Source organism: Melozone crissalis, unplaced genomic scaffold (genome assembly GCF_028551555.1).
Source record: "Melozone crissalis strain CALT ecotype California unplaced genomic scaffold, PUWL_Pcris_2 ptg000081l_1, whole genome shotgun sequence".
In the NCBI taxonomy this organism is placed as follows: Eukaryota; Metazoa; Chordata; class Aves; order Passeriformes; family Passerellidae; genus Melozone; species Melozone crissalis.
Window position 1 is genome coordinate 2,201,844 of NW_026535858.1, and position 12,112 is coordinate 2,213,955.

General features: G+C 47.5%; 1 protein-coding gene across 3 annotated transcripts in view; it reads right to left on the reverse strand.

The window, feature by feature from the left end:
- Positions 1-7,317, reverse strand: part of PLCB1 (phospholipase C beta 1) — a 284,895-nt gene extending 277,578 nt beyond the window's left edge. For 2 of the 3 annotated variants that reach the window (XM_054290432.1, XM_054290431.1), the window contains exon 1: positions 7,036-7,316. In XM_054290432.1, the coding sequence (XP_054146407.1) occupies positions 7,036-7,134 (99 nt within the window). In that variant the 5' untranslated portion in view covers positions 7,135-7,316. Of the gene's footprint in view, positions 1-7,035 lie in introns of all 3 variants that reach the window. The other variant, XM_054290430.1, reaches the window with a different exon arrangement.
- Positions 7,318-12,112: the final 4,795 nt, after the last annotated feature.

Below are 12,112 nucleotides of genomic sequence, written 5' to 3' on the forward strand. Positions count from 1 at the left end.
AAAATCAAGAGATTGTATTGAATAAATATTGAATAAAATCAAAGCAGAGGATGAGGGGGAAGAACCTTCAATATCCATCAGCGGCCTAAAGGAAACTTCATCATGACAGGGTGAGTCCTGCTCTGGGAATCTCGGCTCCAGAAAGATGTTTGGTTGTGCTGGGGTTTTTATTTGTTTTTTTTAATTAACTCTGACACCAGGCCCAGCACCATTAAGGTGCTGATGAACACGAGGATCTGAGAAGAACTCTGCACGTGTGTTTGTGCAAGATGTGCCTCAGGAACTGCTCCATGCAGCAACAAAAGCCATGTGCCTCATGCTTTGTATGTTCTGCAGCTTAATTAGCACCCTTGTAAAGCCCTGACATCAGATGCCACACTCAGCCCTGGGTGTGGAGGCATGGAAATAATAAATGAACTTTTGGAGGCAGCTCTGCCAGTCCTTCCAGAGTAAAGCAGAGTCCTCTGGCACCTGGGACAGGTCTCTTGCTGTTATACAAATCTGCAAAAACAATCAAAAGGACTCCTGAAGAAACCTCTTGCAATATACAGTCAAGAAGAGCAGCAGTTCAAGGCTAGGAAATAGAGATTTGCTTCAACCTGCAAGTGTCTGGTGCATTTATTTACAAACATTACTGCACTGGTAAGGGAATGGCTGTGGTTTATGACCCATAGGACACACCTGCAGTCATTCATGAGCATTCTGGAGTCCATTAATCCAATTTCCTCACCCAAAGAGCTGACCTCATAACTCTCCTGAACAGAGTGACCAACCACACACAGCTCTGAACAAAAGGGTTATGGACAGAACACAACAGAAGAGGAGGAACATTAAAATGACAAACAGAATTTCAAGGACAAACAAATCAGGGGCAGACATTCCTATCTCCCCTAACCCACTCAGATGCAAAAGTGAGATAAACCAGGGAAAAAAAAAAGTGTTGCCCATCTCAGAAGCTGAAGGGTTTGGAAATTTAAACGTGCAGTAGGAGAGCAGCCTATATCCTGTATCCCTCCCTGTGGATATTTCCAGAGCAGCCCCTTGAGCAGCAGGCCAGACTCCTGGGGCAGTTCCAAGCACATGAAAAAGGTGCAGGATGAGATGAGCAAGGCAAAACCCAGCTGTGACCAGAATCACTTTTTAAAGGGCATTTAATTTACCTTTAGAAGTCCTCCACCTTTGTCTTTGCTGACTTAGGGCCAATTCTCTACTTTCCTCCAGCCCCACAGCCTCAAAGGAGTTTTGTGGCTGCTCTCTACTCACTCCATTAAGTTCCTCCTAATTGGCTGCTCAACCTCAGAGCCTGCATTAGCAAATTCAGTGTTTTGTACTTTGAAACAAAGAGGTTTCCACTTTGTGCCCAGGAAGTGCCACAAGGAGCTCTGTGATCCTCACACAGCAGAGCACAGGCACAGAGGATCAATGCACAAACCCACAATTAAATGGATGCTTCAAGGTCTGCTTTTAAGAGTGGGGCCCTACCTGGAACACCAGTAAGCAAAAAGTGCCGCCTCCATTCATTCCATTGCCACTGACCAGGAAAGATCATCACACAAAGATAATTAGTGAAGAGCTGAAAGCTTGGGTTTAGCTCCTTTCTGACCCTATTTATGAGAGCACCACCATGGCCTGGCTGTGCACAAGGTGGAGCCTTTTATTCCATGACCACGAGCCAGAAAAGCTTGTGCTTCCATAAATCACATATAGATAATGATGATGTTCCTTAGAAACAGCTGCAGTCAAAACCCACACCAACAGATCCTCAAAAGAAAAGCAGAGCAGGCTCTGTCCTCAGCTCCTCTGACAGATGGGGCTCACGACACTGCCTTATTAAGGCTGCTCTTCCCTGGGTTTGCCTCAGACTTCCAGAAACGCTGAACATCCCCAAACAGAACCTGAAAACTTTTGCACATCATTATTTCACTTGCCTGAATCTTCTGGAAAACTTTCTGCCAAACTGCAGAAACACAAAGCTAAGAAAGATGGACTCTTTCTGGCAGAGGCAAAATATTCTTGAATATTTCTTTCACTTTGGCCTAAAATCTGGTTGAGCAAAGGTGTCAGACCTGGGGACAGCCCCTAAGAAGAGTTCCCTTGCCATCCCACAAGCCAGCGGGATTCCAGGCCTGGGAAGAACAAGCAAATGAGAAGGGACAGAATTCCAGTTTCACAGGGTCACACACCCGAGAATTCCAAAATACAGAGTGTACTCAGACTGAACTAAACAGGATCACCCAGACAGTCAGAACTCAAATTCCTCAGGCTGAACTACAGTGAAAGGGACAAAGTTCCCACCCCATCTGCAGTGAACCCTGAAATAATGGGGAAGGATAAAAATGCCCTTTTTCCTTGAAGGCAGAGAATAAAGGGAGAACTTGAGAGCAAAGGCAGTGAAATACCAACCAGGAAGATTTTCACCATGGCCACAGAGTTCTTGTGTGATGCTGAGAAAATCATTTAAACCAGTCTGCTCATCAGCATAAATGCTGCCTCTTTTGATTTTGAGAGAACACTGGAATTACATTTCCACATTTCATTTTCTAGTTTTCAGAGATGCTGAGCTCAAATTCATCCGAAACCACTGGGGAGGCATTCTGAGCACCTGGCAGTGTGGCACTGCAGGCTGAAAATTAGGTCCAAGGTACCTAATCACAGATTAAAAATTAGGAGATTTTAATGTTGGTCTTTTTTTGGATCTACAACAGAATAACTTGAAACTGGAAAATTTTGTCATTTAACGGGCCTTGTGAAAATAAATTAACAGTGCTTATGAAGCATTTGCTTTCTAATAGATCAAAAGCTGCATAGTTAGAAATAGACTGCAAGGGTTAATTGTGGATTAACTATTTCACTCCAGGTTTGGTTAAAAAAACCAAAAGAGTCTTGAGCATTCAAACACTGAAGTGAGGAAAGCACACAGGGCACAACCCAAATTCCCAGTTAAGCTCCCTCTCCCAAAGAATGCTCACTTATTTAGGAGCTGTTTTCTGGTTTTCCCTTTCCCTTGTATCCACCAGCACTCCAAAGGGCTCCAAAACCCCGTAACAGAGATCTCATCTATGACTTGAACATCAGATCCTCCCAGGCAGGCATTTAACCCACCTGCAGCAGATCCAGATCTTATTTTCCCCCCACACTGAAGTTATAAAGAGCCTTCCAACAGAGCTAACCAAGTTCAGGCTTTCCAATTTACTAAACGTTAATTCTTAAAAATTGTAAATTCAATCTCTCAAGACCAAAGCCACAACTTGCACTCATTCAGATAAAACACTTCTAAACAGCCCAGAGCTGAAACTTGTTTACTACATAAAGATTAGCAACAGAGAAGAAACAGCAAAATCTCTGGAATGCTGGACTTGACCTCTTCACTCCAGACTGAACGTGTTCACAAAAAAAATAAACTCTTCAGCTTATTGTTTTAGTTTTATACACACAGAACAATGGATTCTCATTTTTCATGTCCTCACTAATGTACTGGAGTGGCAGCCTTGTGCACAGCTTAAAAACAAACAAAAAAAGGCAGGGGGGGGAAAGAGTTATTTTGAGTAACTTCTGAAAAATTCCAAGTTGTTTATTTGTCTCATCTCAGCTTATCCATAATAAAAGATGCTCTGATGTTATGTTTACTTGTAAGGTTAAAGGGCATACTCTTGATAGTCTTCTTTAAAACATTCTAAACAGAGAAAGAAGGCTGCAAATCTCCAGAGCGTTCACTCTGAGCTCACAAATGCTTTATTGAGACAAAGTGCTCTAAGAGAAAGGCATTAAAAAATATTTAAAAGATCTGGGCTCTATTTTGCTGCTCACCTGGGGAAGCTCTGCAGCCACTAAGCAATGCTACCAGTCAGGTTTGCTGCACTAATCCAGTGCTTAGAAAGAAAAGATGTGGCCAGAAAATTGCAGTCCTGGCCCTCAATTTAGGTAGAACTCACCTTAGCAATACACTTCACTTAAAAGTGAAAGTAAACAGTGTGAGCCACTGAGAGCTCAGTCAAAATCTTTATGCAAAGTACATATTATCACTGGGGAAGATAAGGAAGCCTTTAAAGCAAGAAATGAAAACAAACCTATTTTTGAACCTGCACCATCGTATTAACTCGCTGGAGTGTGCCAATTACAGCTCTGAGAAAATATCAGCTCAGCTGTGCTCTGAGCCTCAGTTACGTCTATCCTGTTGCCACCACAGGCCAGAGAGAAACAAGGAAAGGCAGATTTCTGCCCTCAGGACAGATAATTCTGGGAGAAGCTGCTCTTTATGCTCAGCTTTCCTTGCCCTTCTCAGCCTAGCAACACATCCTGCCACATTAAGCTTAAACTCTTACCAAAAACAGTTTCACCTGTGAACTTAATTACATTTATTTATTAACCTGCTCAGAACTGTGATCAGGAGGAGCTGCTGTGAGCACAGCAGAGGGGATGCAGCCCCCTGTGTCAGCTTTCCCTAGAAATACAAGGGCACAGCTGCCCAAAGCCAGAGCAGCAGTCAGGAGGCTTTGGACACAGCCACAAGAAAGACCAAAGCAGCCAGCCACGTTTATCTTCCACAAACTCCAAGAGCAGCTACTTCTGCTCAGTGCCTTGTGAACCCAAAACTCCACACCAAGAGCAACACGTGATTCTCAAATTTGCTTTCTGCAAAGTTACAGGACAACAATGAACTGTTTGGGTTCAGCGCTTCACACCCTGATCCCCAATGGAATTTGTGAACAGTGTACCAGGCATTGGATGCCTGTGTTGCATCCAATCCCAAGGCACGAAAGAGTGACTGGTCTTGCAAAGCCAGACCCCTTTAAATGATCCTAATGCGTTTTCAATATAGAAACTGAAGGTGGGCTGCAGAGGAGATGGAATCCCATACCTTCTACCTGCCTCTCTGTGATCTGGAGTGATGCTACTCCACACAACACAGAATTCCTTCAGCCCCCCCTCACACTCTTGTTTAAATGCTCCCAGCATTTCCCACTGGAAAATTCTCAGCAGTTTAAAGGTTTAAAGCTCAGCTAGGAAAACTTTGCTTCAGGCTGAAACTTGGTACAAGTGGTAAGAATTCACAACAACCACTTCTGCTTCGTGAAATGCAAAGCAAAGTCAGTAGGACCATCTTAAAACTGCATCCCAAAACAGAAGGGAAGGGAACAAGGAGAGGATGGAGGCTGCCCCAGTGCACAGGCACGGAAGAACTCAACTCCCATTCTCACACACAGTGAGAAGAAATGGTGCATAACAAACATCAATCAGTGTGTGAGCCAGAGCAGACTCCCTTCCCTTGAAACCTTGGATTTTGTGGGGCTTCCACTGCTGAGAACACTACAGGGAAGACATGAGGGGTGGGAAATGTGCACAAACACACACAATGCACGGTCAACAATGAGTTACTGCCAGAATTGTTAGCACAGTGGGCCTAAAAAGCCATCACCTTTCACAGGGCTGCCAGTGAAAGCACTAACTGAACACAACAGGACTCAACTCACACACTCCAGGCAACACCTGAGGACTGCTGAGCAGCACCTTTATCCCAAAATACAGGTCTTTCTCCAGAATTTAGCCATGTTTTATTAGTGCAGCCTTCAGGTTTACAATTGTAAATCTTTTTACCAACTAGCCTGTGGCAGGCAGGTGAAGATCCACTGTGCATGGAGAACACCTCTTCATCTTTTAACTCTATCTATATAACTACTATTTGGAAAATAGTAATAACAAACTGTTGGCTGATGGCTTGGGCTTTCAGTCTGGAGACTCAATCTTTAGCTCGACCTCTGCATACACACGCAGAAATTCCTTGGTAACTTACCAAAAATAAAACAATAACTGCAAATGACAAGGCTGCCTTTTCCTACCCTAAGGAAAATGTCAACCCGAAGAAAACGTTTTCTCACTCAAGCCTAGTTCCTGACCGTGCAGAACCTGTATCAAAGCCAGGGTTTGGTACGCAGACAAGGTCAGTTTCCTGAGCCTTTCAAAAAAGTGTTCGCTTATTACTGTAAACAAAACTTCACACCACAGGTTGTTTGGTTTCTGACGTTCTCTTTCTCCTTGGGAGTGTTTATCGCAGGTTTACAGGGGTCAGGCTCACACACTGGGCTGCTGGACAGGCTGAAAGCAGCGACAAAAGAGCGAGATGGAACAAGCCAAGTTACACACGAGCTGCTCCTTCTCCCTCGCTGCTGTCCCTCCAGGTGTTGCTGTGGATGTCTTCAGCACAGCAAACGCACAAGAGCTCTGAAACAACTCATCCTCAACACTTCTCCTGGCGTTCAGGCTGCCTGTCTTCTCTCCCAGCCATTTCTCTGCCTCAGCTCAGTCTCCCGATGGCACACTCAGACTTTCTGGGGCACCTGCACCTCTGTGCACAGCCGAGACACAGACAGCCAGGGCTGGGCTGCCAGAGCAAAACCCAGCACAGGACTCATCCTGCAGGCTTTGAACATGCCAACTCTGCCGGTCAGCTCTCCTTTCCTTAGAAAGTGTCCCGGGCACAGCCAGCGCGCCAAGGAAGAGATCCCAGCCGCACAGCGCTGCTCTGCCAAAGGTGAGGGGGAAACCACACTCCTTTCCTATGTCAGGCTATACAAATGTAAAGGGCTGGGAAGGAGCAAGCAGTGCAGGGAAAGCAGATGCGATGGTGAGGCCAGCCTCATGCCCTAAGGAGCCAAGGAAGAAGAAGTAAAGCGACCAAGGGTACCCGAACTGGGAGAACACACCGGGGCTTGACAACTCCACCAGAAGGAGCGAGACAGCGAGAGGAGCAGGAGCGGCTGGGAGGAGGAGACGGGAGGTGGAACGAGAGGGAGCAGGCTGAAACAACTCTGCCACGGGCACAGAGGCGGCAGCACGCACAGCGAGAGGCGGCGGAGGAAGGCGCTCCGAACGGAGCCAGCCCAGCGCGATTCCACAGGACAGCCGTCCCACAAACTTCGCCCGGCGCTCAACCCCTCGGCGGGGCAGGGGACACCCGGCGGGGACCCCTCGGTGGCCCGCAGCCCTCCCGCCCCATCGCCCCGCAAACCCCGCCGGGGGAAGGGCAGCGCTACTCACATCGTCCCACTTGACGAATTTGACGCCTTTCTTGAGCGTTTCGGAGACGCAGACGGGCTTGAGCTGCAGAGCGTGCACCCCAGGCTGTGCCCCGGCCATCTGCCCCGCATGGACGCCGCGCTCGCTGTGCCCCGGCGCGGAGGAGCCGCGGCGAGCGGCCGAGGCGGCAGGGAGGGACGGACGGAGGGAGGGACGCCGGAAACCCGGCAGGGAGGCCGGCACAGGCGGCGGGCGGCGAGGACGAGCGGCTTCAGTGGCGCTGCTGGCCCAGGGAGCTGGCGCGGCAGCGGCCGGGGCGAGCCATGCGGCGGCACATCCTCTATATACGGCCGGCCCGCCCGCCGCTCGCACACACACGCACGCACGCAGGGCACGGAGGAGCCGCCGCGCTGCCCGCTCCGCTCGCTCCCTCCCCTCCTTCCCCGCCTCAGCCGCTCCTCCTCCCGCCAGGCTCGGCCCCCGAGGTTCCCCCGCGCCCAGGGCAGCGCCGGCGGCGCCGCGGCGCCACCTCCCGGCCGCCGGTACCGCCCGGTGCCTCCCGAGCAGCGCGGCCCCGGCCGCCGGTACCGCCCGGTGCCTCCCGAGCAGCGCAGCCCCGGCTGGGAATGGGAGACGCACCCGCCTCCCTCCCCGGGAAGCGCTCCTTGGGCTCCGGCACCGCTCCGAAATGCCCAGGAGAAGTCAGCGAGAATGAGTGTCCCTGCTTCTTGTCCCGCTCAGTCTCACCATGGACCTGTGGAGATCAGCCAGCCCAGCATCCCCACCAAGGCAGGGGCACATGGGGTACGTGACACAAAAACTTGTCCAGGTAAATTTGGGATATCTCCAGACAGGGAGACCCCACAGCCTCTCTGGGCAGCACTTCTGCCGCCTTCAACAGAGAAGTTGTCCCTCCTGTTGAGTGAAACTTCTCAGCTTTGAGGAAACAGTCATGGCAAAAGCAAGGGACAGCGCTGAGCCGCACAGCGATGCCAAAAGAGGAGTGACTTTTAATTGAAAGAGTGGCGCAAACAATTCCCAAAGCTTGGCGCTTTAAATACACAGAAAGTGCTTTACCGCGTCTTTTTGATCTCGTCAGGTGAAGAGGCTTCCTCAGAACAAAGGAATGTGACCTTAATTCAGGTTTTAGGTGTACTCAACTCAGAAGGCATCAAGATGGAAAAACATCCTCTCACCCAGCAAAATTCTGAATCCAGAGGTTTTAAGGAAAATGTGAAGAAAAAAGTGCTCCACCAACGACCTCCTCTCTGTGAGAGCCCCTGTGCAATCATACAGATAAAGCATCAGCACACAAGATTTCTAATTTCTCTGTAGGAGTTTCCAACTGACCCTTGGGATTTAGGGCACCAGGCCAAACTCCTGCTATAGACAAAGCAAATTGCACAGAAAAAAAATGCCTTTGAATGTATCCTTAACTTAGTTTGGAGGAATGATATTTCAAGAGTACTAAGTATTTTTTTCTTCAATCTGAGTGTGGAGATGTTGGTTCTGTTTTTTTAATTAAAAAGCCACCAACTGGCATATTGGACTGCTGATTTGCTCTTACTCTAAAGAGTCACTAAAGCTTTTCCTCTGGGTCTTTTCCAGATTCTCCCCCTTCAATGAAAGTTTTTGGTTGCCTTTAGTGGGAGGTGAACCTGCTCCTTCACCATAGCCCATGCATGCAGCAGACACATTTCAAGGCCAATTAACCCATTGGATCTATTTTTTGTTCTTATTAACCTTCCCTGCAGACGTGGGTGTCACTCCAGTCAGGATGAGAGCCTGCTCTCTGCCTGCTGTGCTGTAATCCCCAGCCATTTGCCATGACTTAAAGCTCAAATAACCAATTCTGCCTTTGGATGGGCTTGCTCAGTGATGGGGGAAAAGGGAGAGATTTTCAGGGCCATTTTCACAACTGCCTTTTCATCTCATTCCATATAGCATACAAAAGAATGGAAGTGCTACTAAAATCCACAGAAAATAAGAGCAGAGAGTACTGGTGCTACAGAGCTGACTCATGATCCCTTAAGCTCTTGCATTCCCAGGAGTCTGCTGAAATCAGACCTTGGGAAGATGTAAACCTGCCAGGGATGGTGGCACTTCCCAACAAACCCACAAATCCACTTTCACTTGGCCTGGACTCATTTACAGCCTTTGTTAGGGAAAAACAAATCACAATTCATGATATCTCAGGATCCAAGATGATGCCAGAGGCTCCCAGAAATCATTGATGTGAACATGGAAGAAGAGGGCCTGTGGATTGGGATGGGCTCTGATACTGCTGCCTGTCATTACAGATGGTAAGTTTTGTCTGGAGCAATTCTGTGGTTTTTCAGACTTGAGTATTTAAATGTGATAGTATTTGCCTGAAGAGAAACACACCTTTCACATGGCAGGTATCTGAGGAATTTTCCATCCAAAGGAAGCAGCAGCACCCAAGGAAATGGCATGATGCCTGAGCCTTTTAAACAACAGCTCTGCAAAGTGCCTATGATTCAGCCTGTGCTGAAAAATCCTGGGCTCTGTGAAGTCAGTGGGAATTTCAGTTTCAACCCAGATAGCTGGCTCATGTGTTACTGCTTCTGCCTCACCGGCATCTGCTGCAGCAAGGAGCACGGTTCTTGGTGCCTGGCGCACACTGCCAACACAAATTCAGAGCTGTCTCAATCTAGCTCCCTTCCCACAAAGCTGGGGATCAGCGACCTGGAAACCAGCCCCACTCAGCAGGATTGTTACACCCAGAAACAGTACAAAGATCTTGTCCTCAAATGATGGGACCAAGCCTCACAGCAGAGGAGCCAGACACCTTCCTCCACAGCCTCAGTTAAACACCTAAATGCTTCTCTTCTATTTCTTCACTCAGCCCCTTTCAGTTCCAAGAGTGAAGGCAAGATGTGGTGCTAGAAAAAAACCCACTCAGCAATAGGCTTATTCAAGTGGTTATTCCAAATCCTACAAATCAGATGGGATATTGGTGTCATGTTGCTGCAAGAGCTATTTCAGGATATTTTTCATTTCTCTAGGTTCAAAAATCCCAGCCTAGACAGTCAAGGGATTGCCTTGCATGGATAATACAAGTTGTTAGAATGCAGTATACCCATAAAGCATTATTTTTTATGTAAGGGGCTTAGGCACCAATATTTCATTTCCAGGAGAATAACTGAACACGCAATGTTTTAGACACACATCTGGATGTGTGTGTAAACAAGACAGGAAAGGAGCAAAAATTGATGTAAATAACAGTTGGCATAGACCAAATAGCCAGGTCAAATGAAGACATGGCAAAAGCTACACAGAAAGACTCTCTGAAGTGATATGAGAAATGCACTAAAACCTAAATTTACTGTTTTAAATTTGGGTTCAGAGAAATATGTATTAAATGTCTATTTCACTGGCTATCCTGAGTTTATTGGTGTAATTCTAGGTCCTGAAGAGAAGCAGGGGCCCCAGCCTTGCAAATGCTTCCCTGCAATGGTGCACTGAGCATACAAAGATTTAAACCTAAGTGTTTGCAGGATTAGGGATTAAAGCTATACTTCTGGTGAAGCTGAGTTTATCATCCTTACTGAATTTTAAATTGGGTCAAATTATACTCTAATTATCAGTGGGAGCAGGATCATTAAATTCTATGGAACAACTCTGGAAAAGAAACAGAAATCTCTTTGATGAAAGCTCAGTCCCTCTGATAAGCAGCTACTCCACATCATGCATACAGCAGAGCTCCTCCCTGACCAAGGAGTGCCACGAGGTGAGCTGAAGCTGCCCTGTGTGCTGAGAAATGCCCCCTTCCAAATGCAGGAGTCACTGATTTACTGGGAGAGCCAATCTGCCCATTCTCCTGTAAGCTGAGCAATGTGTGGATGTTTAATCTGCTCCCCTCCCCAGGTGCCACACACTCAGACCAGCAGCCAGACACAGACCCCATCTTCAGGAGGGAACCTTGGTGGCACATATTCACTCAATCAGGTGGCTGAATGTAGAGTGAATGTGAAATTCTGGCACACAAACCACCACCATAGCAACACAGACAGCCTGGCAACAGCAGCAGCTGCACAGAAACTGGGAGGGGAATCTCATACAAGAGTCCATTTCCTGTTGAAATCATCCTCATTTTCCCTCACATCAGAATCACAAATGTCTGTGTAATACTGGGAGAATAAAGATAAATGCAGTGTGATGGGAATTATGACACAAGCAGTGTCTTTGTGTAAATGAAGTGGCTGGGTCACTGCTACACTCACTGGAACCGTGTTTTGTTTTGGATGGATTGTGACCTGAGGCACAGCCGGCACCTGTGGAACCCCACATCACCAGAAACAGCCCATGACCCCCAGAAAACACTCTGTGTGCAAAAGAATGAGGATGGTTTGGACAGAAGGTGCTGCTGGCAGGATTCCTCCCCCATGAGACCTCTTACCCTGCTCTTTCTCTGGGATGGGCCCTGGTTTGAGAGGCCCTTCCCTGATGCTGCTCCATTCCATGGGCCCCTCTCCATGTCCCCTGACACTCCCTGCCTACTTAACCTCCGCTAAAAAATCCCAAACTATTTCCAGAACAACCCAAAATTATTGCCATTCTCAGCAGTGAAAATGGCAAGTTAATAAGCCAGCTAATGCATTCCCTAGGATGTGTTAATTCACCTTTTAGGTACTGGAACCTGTTCTTGCTTCCCTGCTCAATTTACAGCATGATACATATTTTTTTAGAGATTGTTAAAACCAGTCCATAAATCACACAACACATTTAAGAATGTTGAAGTTAATTATGAAAGATTTCATGGCCTACCAGGTTTGTTAAATCACAGGTGGGGTAAACTGCCCCTGACTTCAAAGCTGTGCATTTGTTTATCCCAGTAACACGTGCACCTTTGCCTTGTTTTGTTCTCTTGCAGCTCTTAGCTTTTGTCCCAGCTGCACGGGCAGATCAGAGCCCTCTCACCTGCTTTAATTCACATCCAAGCTGAGCTGTGAGGTGAACTAAAACACAAAAATATCCAAAGCAGCAATTGCCTTGAAAATGCCCAGCCCTTGTGTGGAGCAGAAATTGTGCTCTGAATGAGGAGCTGCTGCATGAATGGCCCCTCTGTGCTCCATGC